We start from the raw sequence: 26,481 nt of genomic DNA, 5'->3' as shown, positions 1-26,481 counted from the left end.
TATAATAATCTAGTAGATTGGGAACCCCTAAGCCTCCTAGTTGTCTATGTCTAGTTAGCGTCTGAAGGGGAAATCTTGAATGTTTCTTGTTGTTAATGAAGTGGGTAAACTCTGATTGTAGTGATTTTAGGTCATTTCTTGGAACTGGTATAGGTAGCGTACGGAACAGATATAAAATTCTCGGGAGAGTATTCATCTTTAGTGCAGATATTCTGCCATACCAGGAAAAGTTAAAAAGTTTCCATTTAGCAATATCTCCACATAGTTCTTTATATAAGGGAAGATAGTTTACTTTGTATAAATGTATGTGCTGGGTTGTTAGATTGACCCCTAGATATTTAATGTGTGATTTAACCCAGGAAAATGTAAAATGTAATTCTATTAGTTTTTTCGTCTGGGCTGGTGATGCTATTGCCATGGCTTCACTCTTGTCCATATTTATTTTATAGCCTGATATGGCAGAAAATTGGTGGAGGATATCATAAAGATTAGTGGGGGACGTCAAAGGTTTGGTCAATGTCAATAGGACATCATCTGCAAAGAGGGTTATTTTATAGTCATTTTTTTTAACTTGCAGTCCGGTAATATCAGGAGATTGTCTGATACAGGCCACCAAAGGTTCCATGCATATGGCGAATAGTAACGGGGATAATGGGCAACCCTGTCTCGTGCCATTTTTTATATTTATAATGTTAGATTGGTGTCCTGCTGCTCTGACTGTTGCAGTGGGTGTAGAGTAAATGTTTTGCAAAGCATCAACAAAAGGACCCTTAAATCCCATCTTATCTAGGACTCTAAACATGTATACACAATTAATTCTATCAAACGCCTTCTCCGCATCCAACGATAGAATCAGAGAAGGCGTTTTTGTCTCGGCCAAATGGGCAATCGTCGTTATTATACGTCTAATATTGTCAGGAGCTTCTCTACCCGCCACAAACCTAACCTGGTCTGCGTGTATTAAGACCGGAAGAATGATCTTTAACCTATTCGCTAAGACTTTAGTAAAAATCTTTAGGTCCTGGATTATAAGGGATATGGGTCTATAGCTGGCGCACCACTTCAAATTTTTCCCTGGTTTGGGTACAACGGCAATTTTAGCCCTGAGAAGGTCCATAGGTATCTCACAGCCCTGCATAATGTGGTTGGAGAATTTAACTAGATGGGGTATTAAAGAGGATTTAAACAATTTGTAGTATTCTCCCAGGAGACCATCAGGGCCTGGGGCCCTGCCTGGTTTTAAATCTCTTATGGCCTGCTGTATTTCATCAACAGTGATTGCTCGGTTTACATTATCTCTGTCAGTGTCTAATAAGGAAGGCAGTTGTGCTTTTCTAAAGAATTCAGTTGTTAGGGATTCAGTCTGCAAGGAATGCATTACTTTAGTTCCATCGTATAAGGTGTGATCCGACCATACACATGAGTGAATGGTGGATACAGTAAGAGCGGGTTGTAGTATTTAGCTAATAAATACATAATCTAGCTTTGTATATGTTTTATGTGCCGCTGAGAAATATGTAGTGTCTATTGTATTACCATAAAATGCTACACAGGAGTCTATTAGTGAATGCGTAAGTAAGTAGTCTTGTATCACCTTAGTCATTTTATGTTGTTTATTCTGTTTCTTGGTTAGTGAGTGGAGATGTATTCTAGAGCGTAATGCCAAGTCCACATTAAAGTCTCCAGCCAGAATTATCCTGGTCTGAGACCATCCCGTCAGAAGATGTGTTACATGTCTAAAGAAAGTGTCCTGCTTTTCATTGGGAGCATAAATATTGCAGAATAAGATATCAGTGTCTTGAAGTTGTCCTCTTACTTTTAAAAATCTGCCCTCCCTATCCTCTATGGTCTCTGTATGCGTAAAGGGCAGGGAAGAGTGTATAAGTATTGAAACCCCTTGTTTTTTGACATTGGTTGTAGCATGGAAATGGTGTGTCTAGTCTCTAGTCCAGTATCTGGGTATTTGTGATTTTAAGAAATGTGTTTCCTGAAGAAAGATCACATTAGCTCCCAAGGATTTGTACTGTGTGATTGCCGTCCTACGTTTAATGTCTGAATTTAACCCTCTGGCATTATGTGAGATCAAGTTGCCCAAGAATCCATTAGTAGCAAGGGGTATAAGGTACCTTGTGTAGTTAGTGTTCTCTATGGGATTTGTATATTTAGGTAAATGAGCACTATCTTGTTTAATTACAATCAGTCTAAAGTGTGTTGGTAGATGGCATTTGTTTGCATTGATTCTAAATCTCCTCCTCAAGTTGTGTGACACAATTAAAAAACCTAGATGACCATTATAGAACAGTGACCAAAAAAACATAAAAATTTACAGCATGAACAAAACCATGCTGCACAAAATAATGCAACGCAAAAAAATTACAACAAAACAACACAAAACTAACAGTGTGTAAATTATAAACGTAATCTATTAACATTCAGTGAATACACTTCAAGGCGAATGTGCAATACGTAGATATGTGAGTTATATACATTCTGTAGTGAAAATATTTTTGTAGTTCCTAGGGAAATCCCTAGTCGCCTAATACTATAAGAATAAACATGACCAGCTTTTAAGTAGGTTTAGAGTAAAAACTAAAATCTATCTTAAATAGTGAGAAGAGAGGTTAAGGAGTTTTCCACCTCCCCCTCTCTCAGTGTTTAATCAATAAAGTCTGTTACAGGATAAGAGTAAAGTCTCAGCGTCTTTTGAAGCAGTGTGTGTATATGAGAGCATACTCATCTGACAGACGTCTTCGCCAGGTGGGTTTCGTCAGTATAGAGTATTTTTTATTCCAAAAGGATCCTGTCATATCCAATGGATTACTGTCCCGGAATAGGGTTAACAAAGTGACGGACAATTAGGGCCTTTGCTTCTTTTTTGTAACTTTAGACCACTTTTCTGCAGCAGTTGATCCCTGTTGCAGGGGTTTTTGGGTCTTCTATTGTCTTGAAGTGAGGTTGGGAGATCTGGACAGTCTAGCCTCAAATACTTGCATATCTCTGGAATCTCTGCCGGTTCCTTGAATGAGATAGACCTGCCCTCATGCTGAATGTGTATTGCAAACGGCAATCCCCATCTGTAAGGTATCTGGTTTTTCAGAAGAAGTTGTGTAAGGGGGCGCAATGCGCTGCGTTTTTGTAATGTCCTTAAACAGAGGTCTTGGTAAAATTGGATGACTGAGCCTTTAAATTTAAAGGTAGGATTCTTCCGTGCCGCTGCTAAAATTTCTTCTTTCTCCTGGAAACGAAACATCTTTGCTATTATATCCCTAGGTGGGTCTCCTTTTTTGGGTTTTGCCCGTAAGGCTCTATGGGCTCTTTCCATTTGGAATCTACCATCCTCTTTATCATCTGTTATGGTTTGAAATAGTTGAAGGAGGAAATCATTAAGTTCTGGTGGTGTCACAGACTCAGGGACGCCTTTTAATCTTAAATTATTCCTATGGCTTCTGTTTTCCAAGTCTTCCATTTTATCTTGGATTTCATCTATGTCTTGTTGCTGAGAGGACATATGTTGTGATATATTATTTATTTCTTCCGTTTCAGTGTCCCCTTTGTCTTCTAGGATTTCAACTCTAGTTCCCAAATCTAGAATATCCTGTTTGATTTCTGCTAAACTGCTGGCGACAGTATTTTGTAGTGTGTCCATTTTATCCCACATTTTATCGAAGATTGTGGTTATATCTTGTTTAGAAACCAGATTTTGAAGATCTGCCTTTGTTACTGGGGATGTAGCTGTGTCAGGGATTTGAGGTTCCATGTTTGATTCTAGATCTTCCTCAGGAAGAGATGCCTGTGTGTCCTGAGCTTTTCCTTCCTTTGAAGGTTTAAAAAAGAGGTGCTGTGCTGCTGTTTTAGTTGCTGGTACTGATTTATTCAGTTTTCTGGTAGACATTTTTCTCACTTGATATAAAAAAGTAGTATCGAGCCCTAGGTCTATGATAGTCAAGTAAGTCCCTTTAAAACCCGACAAAGAGATGTTGCATTAAACAAGTTTGCTCTGCTGCAAAACTTTTGGTAGCTTCATTTTTTTTTATTGTTTGCTTTTATTGCAATTCTAATATCTCCTCTTAGGAATCAGAGTGGCAGTAGTAGTATGTGTGCAACCTTGTGTGAAGAAGCCGCAATTGTAATCTTCGGCGCCCTGTTAGATAAGCGGGTATTTGCGGTACAAGGCACTTAAGTATGTTCCATGTTGCAGCTGAGATACATTACATCCCCCTTCAGCCTCCACAATCATTTGTTAGCACTTATCAGTTGACGTTATATTTATATTATGAGTCATGTCACAATACTGCACAATAAATCATGTTCCTTTTTGCTTGGTGGTATATTACTATGATGCTAAATTCCTGTTATCTCATCAGTTACTTGTAAATGTTAATATCCATAGCAGGGCATTGTCCTTGTCATCGCTGTATTATGTGTCTTCAGGATATTTTACTGTGTCCGTCAAACCAGCCTCAGTGGACATCTGGAGAAAGTGGCGATTCAGTGGGTTAGCCTCCAGACCCCCCCTTCTTATCAGTTATTGTTAGTGCATTGAGAAAGTACCTTGTTGCTTACCAAGGTCAGGTGTGCGATATACTCTTTCGCGTGCCTCTTTACTTTCTAGTCGGCATCGGCCCTGCAGCCTCCCCACGCTGGTCGCAACAGGGTTTTCTCCAAGATGGCGGATCAGCCACGCTGTGAGTTGCGTATGTTTTTTTCCGCGGCTCAGCCCGTTCTCATATTGCAGCTTGTTGTAGTTCAAATTTACTGCCTAGAGGTTTAGAGAGATCCCCCTCTGCAAAATTGATCAGCTAATCTCTACCTAAGTCTGTCTTAGCTGTTTTTCACTGCTTTGCATGCACGGAGCTCAGTGATTAAGCGTCCATCACTGTGCTCCTCCAGGCTCCGCCCCCAACAAAGTGATATTTGAAGGGACAGTCTAGTCAAAATTAAACTTTCATGATTCAGATAGGGCATGCAATTTTAAACAGCTTTCCAATTTACTTTTATCGTCACATTTCTGTTTTTCTCTTTGGTATTCTTTGTTGAAAGCTAAACCCAGGTAGGGTTATATGTTAATGTCCAAGCCCTTGAAGGCTGCTTCTAATCTCAGTGCATTTTGAGTGTTTTTCACAGATATACAGTGCTAGTTCACGTGTTCCACTTAGATAACATTGTGCTTACTCCTGTGGAGTCAGCACTGATTGGCTAAAATGCAAGTCTGTCAAAATAACTAAAATAAGTGGGCAGTCTGCAGAGGCTTTGCTACAAGGTAATCACAGAGGTAAAAATTATATTAATATAAACGTGTTGGTTGTGCAAAACTGGGGAATGGGTAATAAAGGGATTATCTATCTTTTTAAACAATAAATATTCTGGAGTAGACTGTCCCTTTAATTTGCTTACATACTAATCTACAACAAAATCCAAGAATTTAAGTAACTATTAAAATTCTATTGATGGAAAATGAACTGTATTTTACTTTTATATAGCACTCAACAGAAAACTACACTTTCACAAGAAACAAGAGAAACATTTACATACATTAATGATAGTTGTTCATGCAAGTGGTATCATTGTTCATTTAAAAAAAGATAATGTAACACAATTTCAACAAATGTATAATTTATTACCCATGTGTCATGGCTCTTGCAATAATTCAAAGCAGACATATAATATGCAGCACAGTCAAATCTCAGTGTATCACGCAACTCGCTCTTTAAACTGCTAGATTACATATAAATGAATATAAATAAATTTGATGAAAAAATAGTCAGAAAGTCAAAAAAAGTTAAAAACACGTTTTATATATTCCCAAGATATTTTGATAAGATATCTTTTTATTCTCTAATTTCACAGAGTAGATCCCAAAATGGGATATAGTAATTAAAAATGCACAATAGATCCCTGCATAACAGAATCTGCCTGTAAATGCCTCATTTGACAATGTTCTAGTTGCCCGGAAAGTCCGTTATGGGAAGTCTACTTTGTTGTCAACTGAGAATCAGCAATTGAGAAGTCGAGAACATGCAGCGCTGAAGCCAGGGCAGCATAGAGATGGGTGGTGCTGAATCGGAGGCAGTAGACTGGGCTGCTTGTTGGAGAGGACAAAGAATATGACTGAAATGAAACAAAATATAATATGAGGTTATAGGATTATGTTTTAAAGGGACAATATAGTCAAAATTAAACTTTCATGATTCAGATAAGGCATGCCATGTTATACAACTTTCCAATTTACTTTTATAATCAAATTTGCTTTGTTCTCTTGGTATTCTTTGTTGAAAGCTAAACCTAGGTAGGCTCATATGCTAATTACTAAGCCCTTTAAGGCCGCCTATTATTTCAGTGAATTTTGACAGTTTTTGACAGCTAGACAGCTCTAGTTCATGTGTGCAATTTACACTGTGCTTACTCCCATGGAGTTATTTACGAGTCAGCACTGATTGGCTAAAATGCAAGTGTCAAAAGAGCTGAAATAACTTTGCTGAGGCTTACATACAAGGTAATCACAGAGGTAAAAAGTGTATTAATATAACAGTGTTGGTTATGCAAAACTGGGGAATGGGTAATAAAGGGATTATCGTTTTATTTATACAATAAAATTTGTGGAGTAGACTGTCACTTTTAGTCACGAAAATTACATTTTCAATAAAAACATAAATATGCTTTCCAGATAATTTCCTTTCCTTCTGTACAGGGAGAGTCCACCGCTGCATTCATTACTTGTGGTAAATACTGAACCTGGCCACCAGGAGGAGGCAAAGATACCCCCGCCAAAGGCTTAAATACCTCCCCCCACTTCCATCATCCCCCAGTCATTCTGCCGAAGGAACAAGGATCAGTAGGAGAAATATCATGGTAAAAAAGGAGCCAGAAGAAACAATATAAATTTTAGGGTCGCCCAACGGAGAACACGGGCGGGAGCTGTGGACTCTCCCTGTACAGAAGGAGAGGAAATGATCTGTTAAGCATAGTTTATGTTTTCCTTCTTAATACAAGGAGAGTCCACAGCTGCATTCATTACTTGTGGGAAATAATACCCAAGCTACAGAGGACACTGAATGCTAATGGGAGAGCAAAAAGAGAGGCGGCCCCCAACTGAGGGCACCACAGCCTGCAAAACCCATTCTCCCGAAGGCTGCTTCAACAGAAGCAAAGGAAAAACTTTTTGGAAAAAGAATGCAAGGAGGACCAAGCAGTCGCCGAACAATCAGATCCATAGAGATCTAATGCCAGAGACCCAAGATGACATCACTGCTCTTGAACTCAGCCGTAAACCTCCGAGGAGGCTAGTATCCCGCTGTCTCCTATGTCAAGTGGAAGACACTCCTCAACTAAAAATAAGGAAGTCGACATGCCTACAGACCCTCACATTTCCCAGATACAAATATTCAACAGAGAAAACTGTCTAATCTTATGTAGCCTGAAAAAGACATCAAGGCATGATTCACTAAAAGGAAAAATGTTTTCCTCCTAGAGAAGGAATAGGACAAATAAAAGTAAACAACCACAATCTCTCGATTGAAGTCACAAATAGACACAACTGAAGGAAGAAAACCTAACTAGGGTCGTAGAACAGCCTTATTATAGAGGAAAACCCCATAAGGATTACGTATTGCAAAGTTGCAACATAGAGACTATGAGGCCTATTTATCAAAAAGTCTTGCGGACCTGATCTGACAGTTCGGATCAGGTCTGCAAGACCTCGCTGAATGCAGAGAGCAATACGCTCTCCGTATTCAGCATTGCACCAGCAGCTCACAAGAGCTGCTGGTGCAACGCCGCCCCCTTCAGACTCGTGGCCAATGGGCCACCAGCAGGGTGGTGTCAAACAACCCGATCGTACTTGATCGGGTTGAATAGATGACGAGGAAACAGCCGCGCGCTGAAGGAGAGCACCGTAACCTCTCAGAAAAAAAACCCTTCTCTCGGCTAAGGCCAAGTGACCTCTCGCAGACTGCCTAAGAAAAATAAGATTTGATGAGGCCAAGGGGCCTTGACCCAGCAGATCCCTGCAACAAGGTAGCCCCCATGGAGACAAAGCCCCCAAACCACGATATACGATCTCGCGGACACAAACGGAGCAATCAGTCTCACCGACGCCTGCTCCAGTAGGATCGAGCCATCACTCGAGAAAAAAAGGTTGAATTGGGTTTTCAAAGCACCGCTAAGAAAACAATAGCTCTGCCTGAGGATCCCTGAACCACGACCCATTAATGGGTAACCTGGGATAGGTATGGACGTCCTGAAATTCTCAAGTGGCGTCCCCATTCAGATACAAACATCTGAAAACCTTTGGATATCCGACCCTGAAGATCACACTCGGAGAGAGAGTGGATCGCTGACAACGAGCAGAAGTGGGCCTCCGCCCACCACCAAACTTGAGATACCACCCTCTACGCAGCAGAATCTCTCCTTCCCAGAAAGAAATCTAAGCCAAGGAGAGAAAAAAAGGCTGACTAGAGTCCATACACTGGGAAGAACCCAGAAGACCAAACCCTCAGAGCAAAATGCTTGCCCAAGGAACTAAAAGAATAATCGGGAGGGAATCTCCATAATCCATGGTCCCCCCTAGGACACACTCTCCCCAACTGACAGGCTAGCGACTGAAGTAAAAAAAAACGCCCCGGGAGAGCTAAGAGAAATGTCCCTCAGGACAGGGAGATCTGGACAGAACACTGGAAAACAATTCTCCCAACCTGAATTCCAGGTAAATCTAATGAGACAGATCCAAAACAACGCCATGCCGTTTTTTTTAAATACAAATGTATCCCTGTAAATATTCCCCTGCTGTTCTGATCTACAAGAAAGCAAAATGTTGCTATAAAGTATCAAAACTGTCTTGAATGACAGATCTCTCTGCCAATGACTTCCATTCCCTGTGCGGCCAAATTCCCATAAATCAGCACAGCTACTGACGTGACGTCAGCACCCGGAAGAAGCTCCATGCTGCTGTATTGAAAGGAGTGAAACGAGCTCTAAGACTCGTCGGTTTGCAGCACTCTGTCAGAGGACCTTTTTGCCTGACTGTGGTCTACCCCTTGTCTCATCTGGAAGATCCAGTGTCTCAGGAGCTACGATTCAGGGTAGAGCAACCGCGTGAAAAAGACAGGTATTCTCATGAACTGTTATCTATTTGCACTTTACACATGCCTGTGAAAAAGACGCGGCGAGGTTAAGCTCCCCTTGACTCCTGATGACCTCACGCTACTATTTGCATTTAGACACGAAGGGGTAAGACTGTATCCACCTGGTCCGTGCATTTCTAGGGACACGCACTATACTTTGGATTTCAATTAAATGCTACCTATACATGCATCAAAGTGATGAACATTTGCCTATTTTTGTACACTGGTGCACCAGTCCCCTTCACGGCCCATCTGACATTTTTATGCATCCCTCATACCCCTGTATGTATGTGATATGTATGTTTGGATGTATGCATTTGTATAGTATAACCTTATTAAATTTATTTGTATTTCAAGAATTCGCTTTAGTCTCCTCTTTATTACATACAGTTGTGCTCTCTTTTGCCTAGACTTTTAGTAACCTGTATTTTAGGTTTCTACTCTCTTGTTCACGTTGTTAGATATTTATTATTCTAGGATGCACCTGTATTTCTTGATTGATTAATTAAGAGTGCTACTTACCCTGCTTCTTTTGTGTTTTACAGAGTAGACTTAACCGACATATCTGTCAGAGCAAGGACTAAGCAGAAAATTCTGAAGTTCCAGCTTATGCTAGAAGACGGAGAATAATCCAAATCAAGAAGTATAAGCTCCATGGCTTAAAGGGACAGTCAACACCAGACTTTTTGTTGTTTAAAAAGATAGATAATCCCTTTATTACCCATTCCCCAGTTTTGCAAAACCAACACTGTTATATTAATACACTTTTTATTTCTGTGACTAACTTGTATCTAAGCATCTTCTGACCGCCCCTAATCACATGACTTTTAGTTATCTATTGACTTGCATTTTAGCCAATTAGTGCAGTGTCTGCCACTAGCCACGGGCGTGCTCACAATGTTATCTATATGGCCTACATGAGCTTGCTCTCCCCTGCTGTGAAAAGTAAATAAAATAGAGGCAGTCTTCAAGGGCTTAGAAATTATCATATGCACCTTCCTAGGTTTGCTTTCAACTAGAATACCAAGAGAACAAAGCAAAATTGTTGATAAAAGTAAATTGGAAAGTTGTTTAAAATTACATGCCATATTTGAAAAATTAAAGTTTTTTTTGGACTTGACTGTCCCTTTAAATCTATCTCGAAAACATTGAGGGAACCAACACCTCAAACAGAAATCGAAATGCTTCCACAGGAAGTCTCCAGAAATCACGACAACCAAAGTCGTCAGAATGTAGTATCCCATATGACAAAATGTCTCCTAAAAAGAGTTTCTACAACAACCAAGAGCTCTAAACAAAAAACTATCCTGAAACGGAATAGAAAAGAAAAAAGGCAAGCGCCCAAAAGTGATAGCCAAGAAGGAATGTGCAAAAAAACAGGTCCTGCCTGTCATAAGACACAAACCCCCCTATAGAGCTCGAAAACTGGGATTCTAAAATAAAATAAAAAAAAATATATATATATATATATATATATATATATATATATATAGACGAGAAGGAATAGGAACTCCCTCCTTCTCCCCTCATCTAATCAATATCTGATTTAGAGGACTGAGATTCGACTGACGGATCAGTACTCGGAATCTCTAACATCGCCAAAACTTCTCTCAGAAGCAAGCGAACGCGAGCCATTCTAAATCTAAATACTAAATCCTCTTCAGTCGGAGGAATCAAATCAGCAGACCTCTAAAGCCTGAGGGGGAACCGCATCCCCAGATGACTGATCTTTGGATACAATCTTCAATTTACAAAACGGTCCCTGGGCAGGAGTGCATGGATTAACCCTTTGCTTGCACATAGCAGGAAGAGGCAAAATCGCTAAAACGGTAGAGATGGCAATGCGGAACTGTGCAGTAACATCTGGTGGAAAAAAGCCCCCTTCAGGCGAAGGAGCAGCAGTACCTGGGGAAACGGCATGTGTAGGAACAGAAGATTCTAAGGAACACACCTCACAGGACAAAGAATCCTCAGAGCCAGATGGCTCAGTGGTCTCTAAAATCTCAACATTGGTTGATGAGAACACCCTGTTGCGACATACTGAACATAATTGAGAGGGCCGGACTACCGGGCCTCCTCACAATATACACAGGTATCAAATACTGTATTAGAGGGATCCCCCTCTAAATTATCAAAATCCTCCATAACTTGTCTAAATTATAGAAAAAACAACTGGCACCTTATACCCCCAATGGCTGGGGCACTCACCACCTCCTATGACCCAGACAGATAGAGAAACTCGCTCCTCGTTGCAGACACTCGGTCAGGAATAGGAAATTTAAAAAACTTGACCACTTCCGGTCACACGGTACGTCATGCAGGATCGCCCCTGCTAAGGAAAAGCATGCCAGCTTAATAGAACTGTGCAGCTCTCAATGTGAATAATAAAATAAAAAATAACCTGTACAGCCTATGAGCCCAAATATCTCTACATATAAAGCGGCCGAAATCACATAACAAATAACATAATTTATGTAAGAACTTACCTGATAAATTCATTTCTTTCATATTAGCAAGAGTCCATGAGCTAGTGACGTATGGGATATACATTCCTACCAGGAGGGGCAAAGTTTCCCAAACCTTAAAATGCCTATAAATACACCCCTCACCACACCCACAATTCAGTTTAACGAATAGCCAAGAAGTGGGGTGATAAGAAAGGAGCGAAAGCATAAAAAATAAGGAATTGGAATAATTGTGCTTTATACAAAAAAATCATAACCACCACAAAAAGGGTGGGCCTTATGGACTCTTGCTAATATGAAAGAAATGAATTTATCAGGTAAGTTCTTACATAAATTATGTTTTCTTTCATGTAATTAGCAAGAGTCCATGAGCTAGTGACGTATGGGATAGCAGATACCCAAGATGTGGAACTTCCACGCAAGAGTCACTAGAGAGGGAGGGATAAAATAAAGACAGCCAATTCCGCTGAAAAATTAATCCACAACCCAAATCAAAGGTTTCAATTTTTATAATGAAAAAAACCTGAAATTATAAGCAGAAGAATCACACTGAAACAGCTGCCTGAAGTACTATTCTACCAAAAACTGCTTCTAAAGAAGAGAAAACATCAAAATGGTAGAATTTAGTAAAAGTATGCAAAGAAGACCAAGTCGTTGCTTTGCAAATCTGATCAACAGAAGCTTCATTCTTAAAAGCCCAGGAAGTAGAAACTGACCTAGTAGAATGAGCCATAATCCTCTGAGGCGGGGATTAACCCGACTCCAAATAAGCATGATGAATCCAAAGCTTTAACCAAGATGCCAAAGAAATGGCAGAAACCTTCTGACCTTTCCTAAAACCAGAAAAGATAACAAATAGACTAGAAGTATGTCTGAAATCTGAATAGCTTCAACATAATATTTCAAAACTCTTAACACATCCAAAGAATGTAAGAATCTTACCAAAGAATTCTTAGGATTAGGACACAATGAAGAGACAATAATTCCTCCACTAATGTTGTTAGAATTCACAACTTTAGGTGAAAATTTAAATGAGGACAGCAAAAACCACCTTATCCTGATGAAAAATCAGAACAAGGAGATTCACAAGAAAGAACAGAAAATTCAAAAACTGTTCTAGCTAAAGAGATGTCTAAAAAGAACAATACTTTCCATGAAAGTAATTAATGTCCAAAGAAAGCATATGCTCAAACAGAAGAGCCTGTAAAGCCTTCAGAATCAAATTAAGTCTCCAAAGAGGAGAAATTGGCTTAATGACAGGCTTGATACGAACCAAAGCCTGAACAAAACAATGAATATCAGAAAGATTTAGCAATTCTTACTGTGAAACAGCACAGGAAAAGCAGATATTTGTCCTTTCAAGGAACTTGCAGACAAAAACCTTATAAAGAAACTAAAAAATCCTAGGAATTCTAAAAGAATGCCAAGAGAATTCATAAGAAGAGCATCATGAGATGTAAATCTTCCAAACTCAATAATAAATCCTACTAGACACAGATTTATGAGCCTGCAACATAGTATTAATTACTGAGTCAGAGAAACTTCTATGACTAAGAACTAAGCGTTAAATTTTCATACCATCAAATTAATAATTTGAATTCCTGATGAAAAAAACCAATGTTAAGATATAAGGTCTGGCCTTAATGGAAGTAACCAAGATTGGCAACTGAACATCCGAACAAGAACCATATACCAAAACCTGTGTGGCCATGCTAGAGCCACCAGCCACACCAAAGATTGCTCTCTGATGATTTTGAAAATAACTCTTAAAAGAAGAACCAGAGATGAAAAAATATAGGCAGATTGAAAATTCCAAGGAAGTGTCAATGCATACACTACTTCCGCCTGAGGATCCCCTGACCTGAAATAGGCCCCTGGGAAGTTCCTTGTTAAGATGAGATGCCAACAGATCTATTTCTGGAAGCCCTCACATCTGAAAAATTTAAAAATATATCTGGGTAAAAGGACCATTCTCCCGGATGTAAAGCTTGATTAACAGAGATAATCCGCTTCCCAATTGTCTATACCTGGGAAAAAGACCACAGAAATTAGATAGGAGCTGAATTTAGCCCAAGCAAATATCCGAGATACTTCTGTCACAGCCTAAGAACTGATAGTCCCACCCTGATGATTGACATACGCCACAGTTGTGACATTGTCTGTCTGAAAAAACAATAAACGTCTCTTCTTCAAAAAGAAACCAAACTGAAGAACTCTGAGAATGCACTGAGTTCCAAAAATATGAAATGGTAATCTCGCCTCCTGAGATTTCCAAACCCCTTGTGCTGACAGAGATCCTCAGACAGCCTCCCAACCTAAAAGACTTGCATCTGTAAAGATCCTGGTCCAGGTTGAAAGAACCGAAGAGACCTGTAGAACTAAATGATGGTGATCTTAACCACCGAATCAAAGATATTTAAACATTAGGATTCAAAGATATAAAAAGTGATATCCTAGAATCCCTGCACCATTATTCAGCATAAGAAACTGGAAAGGTTTCCTAAATGAGCAAAGGGAATCAAATCCAATGCTGCAGCCATGAAACCTAAAACTTCCATGCATATATAACAACTTGAAGGAAATAATAGAGACTGAAAGTTCCGACAAACGGAACCCAATAAACTTGTCACTTGTCTGTTTAGAGACAAAAACATTGACACAATTTATCTGGAAACCTAAAAAAGGTGACCCATGTGTGAGGAATCAAGGAGCTTTTGATAAAAAGATCCTCTAGTAAAAATAAGGTTTGTAGATAGCGCTATAAGCTATGGGAAAAAACTAGATTCCTCAATACGATATACTATAAAATATACTTAAAAATACACTTGAGACAATCAATAAATATATAGAATAATAAACAATTTATTCAGATGCTAAAAATTATAATAATAACACCCACAGATAAAAGGAACACTTTAAAAATCTATACAATTCAATCACAACTCATTCAGGATACACATTCATTCAAAGGCTGGTTTAAACAATTCAAGAATCAATATCTAGACCCTAATGGTAAAAAGATAAATATGATGTATAGAAAATAGGTTAAAAATGTCTTTTTCAGGTCTCCAGATAGAGTTTAGAGTTTAAAAATATATACAGTGTTTCGGCACACAAATCTCTTTTTGTAAAAGGATTTTTAATTTACACACAGAGATTGTGTCTTAATACTTTTTTCTCCAAACAATCCTTTCTTAGAGGTTATATTGCCACAATCAGTTATTTCCTTAAAGAGATTATATTGCCACAGTCAGTTATTTCCTTAGAAAAGATTTTATCCACGATCAATTAATTGTTGAAATTTTTGTTGCAATGTTGGTTTGCAATTTTGTTTCTATTTGATAAAAATCAGGCAAAAGGTGCAGCAGAAGGTATTGCGATAATAGATGATAAATACTTATGTGCACTTTTACAGCTAAAAACTTCTGTTGACAAAGTTGTAGTCTTACCGCCTCAGTGTAGCACTTGTCTCCAGGTACAGAGCTCTCACCTGCGGTTCAGTCCGATATTTCGGTATGCAGCTTGTAGATTCCTCGGGAGTTCTCGCGCTGCTAGCAAAGCGCCTGATGTCACCGGATCCGATCTGCTTGTAAACTCCTGTATGGTGAGTGGAATACTTGCGCAAGTATTATAGATAGTGTCCGTCTCTTCTCGAATGCCCTTTGCTCACTCTCTGCACTTAGTACTTAGGTACGCAGAGTGGAGATAGGTCCGGGCTCAGGTTTTTTTCAGTTTCTCCAAATCAAATCACAGTATTTCCTCTAACCATGTCTTGAAGAAACAACAAAGTGAATCGTATGAGATTCCACAGAATGAAAAGACTGAGCCAGTACCACAATACCGTCCAAATAAGGAATACTGAGAACCTTGAAAAGATTCTTAGAGCTGTCGCTAGACCAGAAGGAAAAGCAACAAATTGGTAATGCTTGTAAAAAAATAAGAGAATCTCAGAAAATAAAAATAATCTGAATGAAAACAGAAAATGAAGATATGCATCTATTGTATCTAATGTAAACAAAAAATGCCATCACTGACCAAAAAAGGCAGACAAGACCATATAAACACCATTCTAAAAGATGGTACATTTATATGACAATTCAAAAAGATTTTCTATCTTTGGAACAATGAATAGTCTTGAATAAAACCCCAAAACCCAGTTCCTAGAAATGGAACTGGAATAAATACCCCAGAAGACTCCAGGTCTGAGCAGCGCCTGAGCCCCAACGGGTGACCAGCCGCGCTTCACCAGTACCCAAAACATATAGGTCTGAAACACACTTCAGGAAAGTGTTAGTCTTACTGAAATAGCTGGAATACGATAGAGAAAAAAGACTTCTCACAAATGGTTTTACTCTGAATCCTATTCTGTACCCAAAGTCTAAGAAGTTTGGACCGAATAGAACCAAACAAATTTCAAAAAAGTCTTAACCTGCCCCTTACCAGCCAAGCTGGAAAAAGAACCACACCTACATGCAAATTTGGGGAGCTGACTTTTAAAAGGCTTAATTGAATGAAGAAAAAAACTTCCAATTATAAACATGTTACTTGGGGAAGAATTCAGGACTCCATTCCTTAGTAAGAACAGAAAACTAATATAAGCTTAAAGTTTTAGTCTTAGAACTCAATCTTGAAGCCCATAGTAACAGTTAAAGAATTGAATCAAATTATGAACCAAATAATTGATTATCTTGGAAAAAAAGAAATATGGATTTTAGAAATCAAATTTACATTCCAAGATTGAAATCACAAAGTTAGTCTAGCTAAAATAGCTAAAGACATAGATTAAACCTCATTTGCGAAAATATTTAATAAAATGACAACACAAATGAAATTATTAGCATGTTAATTAAGTTAAAGGACCAGTCAACACACCGGACTTGCACAATCAACAAATGCAAGATAACAAGACAATGCAATAGCACTTAGTCTGAACTTCAAATGAGTAGTAGATTTTGTCCTTTTAACAATGCTAAACAAATCATAATCCGATACTTGATCTTAAAGTATCCAACCAGAAAGATGAAGCAATTGCAACATCAGCTAAATAAATTACAGGTCTAAGAAAAGTACCTGAAAATAATTTTCCTTAAATAAGATACGACCATCTGAAGGAAAAAATTAATACTATTTGCTATAAGAATAATAGTATATTTAGCAGAAGTAGAGATAGCCCCATTAACTTGGGGAATCTTTCCTCAAAACTGAAAACTGACTGCCTATTCCATTCCCTAGTATCAGGAACTGGAAAAAAAACTTCTGAAGAAACCACAGAAGATAAATAAGCAGAATTTAAATGTTAGCTAGTCTTTAAAATCAAAAGAACTAGTTACTTCAATATCCAAAATAATCAACACCTTTTGAATAAAGAACAAATGTACTTTATTAAAAATAAAAAAAGTAGATTGCTAGTGTCAATATCTGATGAAGAATAAATTCTGAATGAGAAAAAACACCATCAGAGAAGAAAATTCATTATGTTGTTGGTCATTTGAAACTTCATCAACTAAAAAAGAAGTTTGAAAAAGACCTAAAAATGTTATTAGAAGGCGGGATGTCAGACAAAGCCTTTAAAATAGAATCAGAAAAAAATTCTTATAAATTTCTAAGTATATCTTGTACATAAGATGTAAAAAGAATAGCAATATATAAAGCATAAATACTAATGGATTCTGCATGTAAAAGTTTATCATGATAACTTATTACAAACCATAGCTAAAGATAAACATTCATAACATTTAAAATAAATGAACTTAGCTTTGGTAGGACTGATATCAGTCAACAGGAATCCCTCAGCATGTTCTGATCCAGGAACAGTGTATGGAAAATCTTGCAATATGTAATAGAAAAAAACAACATATAAAGCAAAATTATCAAATTCCTTAAATGACAGTTTCAGGAATGGGAAAAAATGCAAAACAAACAAGCCTCTAGCAACCAGAAGCAACAAAAAAGTGAGACTTAAATAATGTGAGAAAAAGTGGAACAAGTATGACGCCCACATTTTTGGCGCCAAATATGACGCTCATATTTTTTGGCGCCAAGTTTGACGCCACATCCTCTGACGCCGAAAACGACGCCCACATTTTTTGGTGCAAAAAAACGTCTGAACACACATGCGTCAAAAAATGACGTAACAACGAACAAACTTCCGGCGACAACTACGGCGCCGGAAAACAGAATTTATGCTTACCTGATAAATTACTTTCTCCAACGGTGTGTCCGGTCCACGGCGTCATCCTTACTTGTGGGATATTCTCTTCCCCAACAGGAAATGGCAAAGAGCCCAGCAAAGCTGGTCACATGATCCCTCCTAGGCTCCGCCTACCCCAGTCATTCGACCGACGTACAGGAGGAAATATGCATAGGAGAAACCATATGATACCGTGGTGACTGTAGTTAGAGAAAATAATTCATCAGACCTGATTAAAAAAACCAGGGCGGGCCGTGGACCAGACACACCGTTGGAGAAAGTAATTTATCAGGTAAGCATAAATTCTGTTTTCTCCAACATCGGTGTGTCCGGTCCACGGCGTCATCCTTACTTGTGGGAACCAATACCAAAGCTTTAGGACACGGATGAAGGGAGGGAGCAAATCAGGTCACCTAAATGGAAGGCACCACGGCTTGCAAAACCTTTCTCCCAAAAATAGCCTCCGAAGAAGCAAAAGTATCAAATTTGTAAAATTTGGCAAAAGTGTGCAGTGAAGACCAAGTCGCTGCCTTACATATCTGGTCAACAGAAGCCTCGTTCTTGAAGGCCCATGTGGAAGCCACAGCCCTAGTGGAGTGAGCTGTGATTCTTTCAGGAGGCTGCCGTCCGGCAGTCTCATAAGCCAATCGGATAATGCTTTTAAGCCAAAAAGAAAGAGAGGTAGAAGTTGCTTTTTGACCTCTCCTTTTACCAGAATAAACAACAAACAAAGAAGATGTTTGTCTGAAATCTTTAGTAGCCTCTAAATAGAATTTTAGAGCACGGACCACGTCCAAATTGTGTAACAAACGTTCCTTCTTTGAAACTGGATTCGGACACAAAGAAGGTACAACTATCTCCTGGTTAATATTTTTGTTGGAAACAACTTTCGGAAGAAAACCAGGCTTAGTACGCAAAACCACCTTATCTGCATGGAACACCAGATAGGGCGGAGAACACTGCAGAGCAGATAACTCTGAAACTCTTCTAGCAGAAGAAATTGCAACCAAAAACAAAACTTTCCAAGATAATAACTTAATATCTACGGAATGTAAGGGTTCAAACGGAACCCCTTGAAGAACTGAAAGAACTAGATTTAGACTCCAGGGAGGAGTCAAAGGTCTGTAAACAGGCTTGATTCTAACCAGAGCCTGAACAAATGCTTGAACATCTGGCACAGCTGCCAGCCGTTTGTGAAGTAAAACAGATAAAGCAGAGATCTGTCCCTTCAGAGAACTTGCAGATAATCCTTTCTCCAAACCCTCTTGTAGAAAGGATAGAATCTTAGGAATTTTTATCTTGTTCCATGGGAATCCTTTAGATTCACACCAACAGATATATTTTTTCCATATTTTATGGTAAATTTTTCTAGTTACAGGCTTTCTAGCCTGAATCATAGTATCTATTACAGAATCTGAAAACCCACGCTTTGATAAAATCAAGCGTTCAATCTCCAAGCCGTCAGTTGGAGGGAAACCAGATTCGGATGTTCGAATGGACCTTGAACAAGAAGGTCCTGTCTCAAAGGTAGCTTCCATGGTGGAGCCGATGACATATTCACCAGGTCTGCATACCAAGTCCTGCGTGGCCACGCAGGAGCTATCAAGATCACCGAAGCCCTCTCCTGATTGATCCTGGCTACCAGCCTGGGAATGAGAGGAAACGGTGGGAATACATAAGCTAGGTTGAAGGTCCAAGGTGCTACTAGTGCATCTACTAGAGTCGCCTTGGGATCCCTGGATCTGGACCCGTAGCAAGGAACCTTGAAGTTCTGACGAGACGCCATCAGATCCATGTCTGGAATGCCCCATAATTGAGTTATTTGGGCAAAGATTTCCGGATGGAGTTCCCACTCCCCCGGATGGAATGTCTGACGACTCAGAAAATCCGCTTCCCAATTTTCCACTCCTGGGATGTGGATTGCAGACAAGTGGCAGGAGTGATTCTCCGCCCATTGAATTATCTTGGTCACTTCCTCCATCGCCAGGGAACTCCTTGTTCCCCCCTGATGGTTGATATATGCAACAGTCGTCATGTTGTCTGATTGAAACCTTATGAATTTGGCCTTTGCTAGTTGAGGCCAAGCTTTGAGAGCATTGAATATCGCTCTCAGTTCCAGAATGTTTATCGGGAGAAGAGATTCTTCCCGAGACCATAGACCCTGAGCTTTCAGGGGTTCCCAGACCGCGCCCCAGCCCACCAGACTGGCGTCGGTCGTGACAATGACCCACTCTGGTCTGCGGAAGCTCATTCCCTGTGACAGGTTGTCCAGGATCAGCCACCAACGGAGTGAATCTCTGGTCTTTTGATCTACTTGAATCGTCAGAGACAAGTCTGTATAATCCCCATTCCACTGTCTGAGCATGCACAGTTGTAATGGTCTTAGATGAATTCGTGCAAAAGGAACTATGTCCATTGCTGCAACCATCAATCCTATTACTTCCATGCACTGCGCTATGGAAGGACGAAGAACAGAATGACGTACTTGACAAGAGCTTAGAAGTTTTGATTTTCTGACCTCTGTCAGAAAAATCCTAATTTCTAAGGAATCTATTATTGTTCCCAAGAAGGGAACTCTTGTTGACGGGGACAGAGAACTTTTTTCTTTGTTCACTCTCCATCCGTGAGATCTGAGAAAGGCTAGGACGATGTCCGTATGAGCCTTTGCTTTTGACAGAGACGACGCTTGAATCAGAATGTCGTCCAAGTAAGGTACTACTGCAATGCCCCTTGGTCTTAGAACCGCTAGAAGGGACCCTAGTACCTTTGTGAAAATTCTCGGAGCAGTGGCTAATCCGAATGGAAGAGCCACAAACTGGTAATGCTTGTCCAGAAAAGCGAACCTTAGGAACTGATGATGTTCCTTGTGGATAGGAATATGTAGGTACGCATCCTTTAAATCCACCGTGGTCATAAATTGACCTTCCTGGATGGTGGGAAGGATCGTTCGAATGGTTTCCATTTTGAATGATGGAACCCTGAGAAATTTGTTTAGGATCTTGAGATCTAAAATTGGTCTGAATGTTCCCTCTTTTTTGGGAACTATGAACAGGTTGGAGTAAAACCCCATCCCTTGTTCTCTTATTGGAACTGGATGAATTACTCCCATCTTTAACAGGTCTTCTACACAATGTAAGAATGCCTGTCTTTTTATTTGGTTTGAAGATAATTGAGACCTGTGGAACCTTCCCCTTGGGGGTAGTTCCTTGAATTCCAGGAGATAACCTTGAGAAACTATTTCTAGTGCCCAAGGATCCTGCACATCTCTTGCCCAAGCCTGAGCAAAGAGAGAAAGTCTGCCCCCCACCAGATCCGGTCCCGGATCGGGGGCCATCCCTTCATGCTGTTTTGGTAGCAGTGGCAGGCTTCTTGGCCTGCTTACCCTTGTTCCAGCCTTGCATCGGTCTCCAGGCTGGTTTGGGCTGTGAAGTATTACCCTCTTGCTTAGAGGATGTAGAATTAGAGGCTGGTCCGTTTCTGCGAAAGGGACTAAAATTGGGCTTATTTTTAGCCTTAAAAGACCTATCCTGAGGGAGGTCGTGGCCCTTTCCCCCGGTGATGTCTGAAATAATCTCTTTCAAATCAGGCCCAAACAGTGTTTTACCCTTGAAAGGGATGTTAAGCAATTTTGTCTTGGAAGACACATCCGCTGACCAAGACTTTAGCCAAAGCGCTCTGTGCGCCACGATAGCAAACCCTGAATTTTTCGCCGCTAATCTAGCTAATTGCAAAGCGGCATCTAAAATAAAAGAGTTAGCCAATTTAAGTGCTTGAACTCTGTCCATAACCTCCTCATACGAAGATTCTTTATTGAGCGACTTTTCTAGTTCTTCGAACCAGAAACACGCTGCCGTAGTGACAGGAACAATGCATGAAATTGGTTGTAGAAGGTAACCTTGCTGAACAAACATCTTTTTAAGCAAACCCTCTAATTTTTTATCCATAGGATCTTTAAAAGCACAACTATCTTCTATAGGAATAGTAGTGCGTTTGTTTAGAGTAGAAACCGCCCCCTCGACCTTGGGGACTGTCTGCCATAAGTCCTTTCTGGGGTCGACTATAGGAAATAATTTCTTAAATATAGGGGGAGGAACAAAAGGTATGCCGGGCCTTTCCCACTCCTTATTTACTATGTCCACCACCCGCTTGGGTATAGGAAAAGCATCGGGGGGCACCGGAACCTCTAGGAACTTGTCCATCTTACATAATTTCTCTGGAATGACCAAATTGTCACAATCATCCAGAGTAGATAATACCTCCTTAAGCAGTGCGCGGAGATGTTCTAATTTAAATTTAAATGTTACCACATCAGGTTCAGCTTGTTGAGAAATTTTTCCTGAATCTGAAATTTCTCCCTCAGACAAAACCTCCCTCCTGGCCCCTTCAGATTGGTGTGAGGGTATGTCAGAACAGTTATCATCAGCATCCTCTTGCTCTTCAGTGTTTAAAACAGAGCAATTGCGCTTTCTCTGATAAGTAGGCATTTTGGATAAAATGTTTGCAATAGAATTATCCATTACAGCCGTTAATTGTTGCATGGTAATAAGTATTGGCGCACTAGATGTACTAGGGGCCTCTTGTGTGGGCAAAACTGGTGTAGACACAGAAGGGGATGATGCAGTATCATGCTTACTCCCCTCATTTGAGGAATCATCTTGGGCAATATCATTATCTGTGGCATCATTGTCCCTACTTTGTTTGGACACTATGGCACAATTATCACATAAATTTAAATGGGGAGAAACCTTGGTTTTTATACATAAAGAACATAGCTTATCTGATGGTACAGACATGTTAAACAGGCTTAAACTTGTCAACAAAGCACAAAAAACGTTTTAAAATAAAACCGTTACTGTCACTTTAAATTTTAAACTGAACACACTTTATTACTGAATATGTGAAAAAGTATGAAGGAATTGTTCAAAATTCACCAAAATTTCACCACAGTGTCTTAAAGCCTTAAAAGTATTGCACACCAAATTTGAAAGCTTTAACCCTTAAAATAACGGAACCGGAGCCGTTTTTACATTTAACCCCTATACAGTCCCAGCTATCTGCTTTGCTGAGACCCAACCAAGCCCAGAGGGGAATACGATACCAAATGACGCCTTCTATAAGCTTTTTCAGTGGTTCTTAGCTCCTCACACATGCATCTGCATGCCTTGCTCTCCAAAAACAACTGCGCATTAGTGGCGCGAAAATGAGGCTCTGCCTATGACTAGAAAAGGCCCCCATCTGAAAAAGGTGTCCAATACAGTGCCTGCCGTTTTTTTAAAACAATCCCCAAGATTATGATAACTATTAAGAGTTATAATCTGCAAAATATGCTTAGCAAAGTAATCGTTTTATCCCAGAAAAATGTCTACCAGTTTTTTAAGCCCTTATGAAGCCCTTTATTCTTTTACTTAATCTAAGAAAATGGCTTACCGGTCCCCATAGGGGAAATGACAGCCTTCCAGCATTACATAGTCTTGTTAGAAATGTGGCCAGTCATACCTCAAGCAGAAAAGTCTGCCAACTGTTTCCCCCAACTGAAGTTACTTCATCTCAACAGTCCTGTGTGGAAACAGCAATCGATTTTAGTAACGTTTGCTAAAATCATCTTCCTCTTACAAACAGAAATCTTCATCTCTTTTCTGTTTCAAAGTAAATAGTACATACCAGCACTATTTTAAAATAACAAACACTTGATTGAAGGATAAAAACTACATTTAAACACCAAAAAACTCTTAACCATCTCCGTGGAGATGTTGCCTGTGCAACGGCAAAGAGAATGACTGGGGTAGGCGGAGCCTAGGAGGGATCATGTGACCAGCTTTGCTGGGCTCTTTGCCATTTCCTGTTGGGGAAGAGAATATCCCACAAGTAAGGATGACGCCGTGGACCGGACACACCGATGTTGGAGAAATGACATTTTCTGCCCCCGCGAGCCTAACAGCCCGCAGGGAAAAAAGTCAATTGAAAATTTTCAAGGTAAGAAAAAAATATTTATTCATATGCATTATCCCAAATAATGAAACTGACAGTCTGAATGAAGGAATACTGATTATCCTGAATCATGGCAAATATAAGTTTAAGCAAATATAAGTTTAAACACATATATTTAGAACTTTACATATAAAGTGCCCAACCATAGCTTAGAGTGTCACAAAAAATAAGACTTACTTACCCCAGGACACTCATCTACATATAGTAGATAGCCAAACCAGTACTGAAACGAGAATCAGTAGAGGTAATGGTATATAAGAGTATATCGTCAATCTGAAAAGGGAGGTAGGAGAAGAAATCTCTACGACCGATAACAGAGAACCTATGAAATAGATCCCCTAGAGGAAGACCATTGTATTCAAATAGGAAATACTCTCTTCACATCCCTCTGACATTCACTGCACTCTGAGAGGAAAACCGGGCTTCAGCCTGCTGCGAAGCGCATATCAACGTAGAATCTAGCACAAACTTACTTCACCACCTCCATGGGAGGCAAAGTTTGTAAAACTGAATTGTGGGTGTGGTGAGGGGTGTATTTATAGGCATTTTAAGGTTTGGGAAACTTTGCCCCTCCTGGTAGGATTGTATATCCCATACGTCACTAGCTCATGGACTCTTGCTAATTACATGAAAGAAATGATTAAAAACCCCACTGTTCAATAATTCCCCTCAGGGGATATTAACCCTTGATTCCATCAAGATAAAAGGAGTCCCACTGTGACCCTGTCTTCTATCGTTAACATATGTATAAAAAATAAAAAACGATCTTGCCATGGAACAGAAAAACACGGTTCTTCAAGTTTGACAGACTGTAGCGTTGCTTCTGACATGGATTTGAGTGAAGAAAAGCAGGCAGCAAAACTCGTCAACGCTGATTGCTAAGGAGCTGTTAATATGAGTCTGGATGGTTTCGTAGAAAGACTCTTCCTGCATCTGCAGACTCAACTTTCATCAATGCTCTCACTGAGAGGCTGACAAGACTACTTAAAACTCCAGTCCCGTCTCGAAGGGTAGATACCCTTCCTAAGGAACTACTCCGAAATCTTCTGACACTTCTCTGCCAACCTCCTGTGGCGAAAGGCAAAGAATGACTGGGGGATGAGGGAAGTGGTATTTATACCTTTGGCTGGGGTGTCTTTGCCTCCTCCTGGTGGCCAGGTTCAGTATTTCCCACAAGTAATGAATGCAGCTGTGAACTCTCCCTGTATTAAGAAGGAAAGCCTTTATATGGAAATTATTATCCTTAGTGCCAGCAAAATACATAAACGTGTCATTTTAATTTATTTTTTATAAATGTAGACATGAGAAATCATTTTGTTTTCATACATGAAGTGATACCATTTGATGTTCATTGATTGGTGGACTGGGCTGCATCTCAGAGCAGACAAACTTCTCAGAGCCCATTTGTTAACAACTTGAGTTAAAAAAATTTTTTTCATCACATGCCTTATTTTGCTGGCATCTGTTGTATCCTCCAGAAACTTCCCAGAAATCTTATGAACACTCCTCCTGTTTGTGTCAGTGTGTGTACAACCATACAGAGAGTCATTAAAGGAGAACTGTCCCAAAACATTTAAGTTTAGAAGAATACATCCACATCATGCAAAGGTGAAGATTGTATCCCGAGTTTAGAGGCCAGTAGGATAGAGGAACAAATTCAAACAATGACAATAAACTGCACAACATTTCTGTTTCTTTATGGGTAAAAAGAGAGGTCAAAATCTGATCATAAAACTAAAGGGACACTCAAGTCAAAATAAACTTTTATGATTCAGATAGAGCAGCAGTTTTAAGACACTTTCCAATTTACTACCTTTATCAAATTTTGCACAGTCTTTTTATATGCACACTTTCTGGGGAACAAGATCCTACTGAGCATGTGCACAAGCTCACAGGGTATACGTATACTAGTCTGTGATTGGCTGATGTCTGTTACATGAAACAGTAGGTGATAAATCGTATTTCTATTATGCACTTGTTAATTATGTAATTCTACTGCATTGAGTGGTCCTTTAGTAACAAACTTGAAACAGAGACCCACAGTGAAAAATCCTTTCTTAAAATGTAAATCTTCCCCAAGAAATCACTGAAGAAAAGACTGAAACCTACTAGAGTTCAATAATAAGTAGCTATGCTATGTCTACTTTGCAGCAAACAGAAACCACTATAAGGATATTTAAAAAACATAAGTTATTCTTACCTGATAAATTTATTTTTTTCTTGACACGGTGAGTCCACGGATCATCTTAATTACTGTTGGGAATATCACTCCTGACCAGCAGGAAGAGGCAAAGAGCAAAAGCTGTTATATACCACTCCCCCTACCCACAATCCCCAGTCATTTGACCAAAGGGAAAGGAGAAAGGAAGTAATCTAAGGTGCAGAAGTGTCTGAAGTTTATAGAAAAGCAAACTGTCTGAAAAACAGTGCGGGCCGTGGACTCACCGTGTCAAGAAATAAATAAATGTATCAGGTAAGAATAAATTATGTTTTCTTTCTAATGATACGGTGAGTCTACAGATCATCTTAATTACTGTTGGGAACCAATACCCAAGCTAGAGGACACGGATGATAAGTGAGGGACAAGACAGTTAACCCAAACAGAAGGCACCACTGCTTGAAGAACCTTTCTCCCAAATAGAAGCCTCTGCTGAAGCAAAAGTATCAAATTTGTTACATTTAGAAAAAGTATGCAAAGATGACCAAGTCACAGCCTTGC

The 26,481-nt window shown here is 39.6% G+C and overlaps 1 protein-coding gene across 2 annotated transcripts in view; it reads right to left on the bottom strand.

The window, feature by feature from the left end:
- Positions 1-5,775: 5,775 nt before the first annotated feature.
- FBXW4 (F-box and WD repeat domain containing 4) overlaps positions 5,776-26,481 on the bottom strand; it is a 621,158-nt gene continuing 600,452 nt past the window's right edge. For both annotated transcript variants that reach the window (XM_053692483.1, XM_053692484.1), the window contains one exon: positions 5,776-6,108. In XM_053692483.1, the coding sequence (XP_053548458.1) occupies positions 5,971-6,108 (138 nt within the window). In that variant the 3' untranslated portion in view covers positions 5,776-5,970. The remainder of the gene's footprint in view (positions 6,109-26,481) is intronic.

This window comes from Bombina bombina, chromosome 9 (assembly GCF_027579735.1).
Source record: "Bombina bombina isolate aBomBom1 chromosome 9, aBomBom1.pri, whole genome shotgun sequence".
Lineage (NCBI taxonomy): Eukaryota > Metazoa > Chordata > Amphibia > Anura > Bombinatoridae > Bombina > Bombina bombina.
This window is presented reverse-complemented; position numbering and strand designations above follow the sequence as displayed.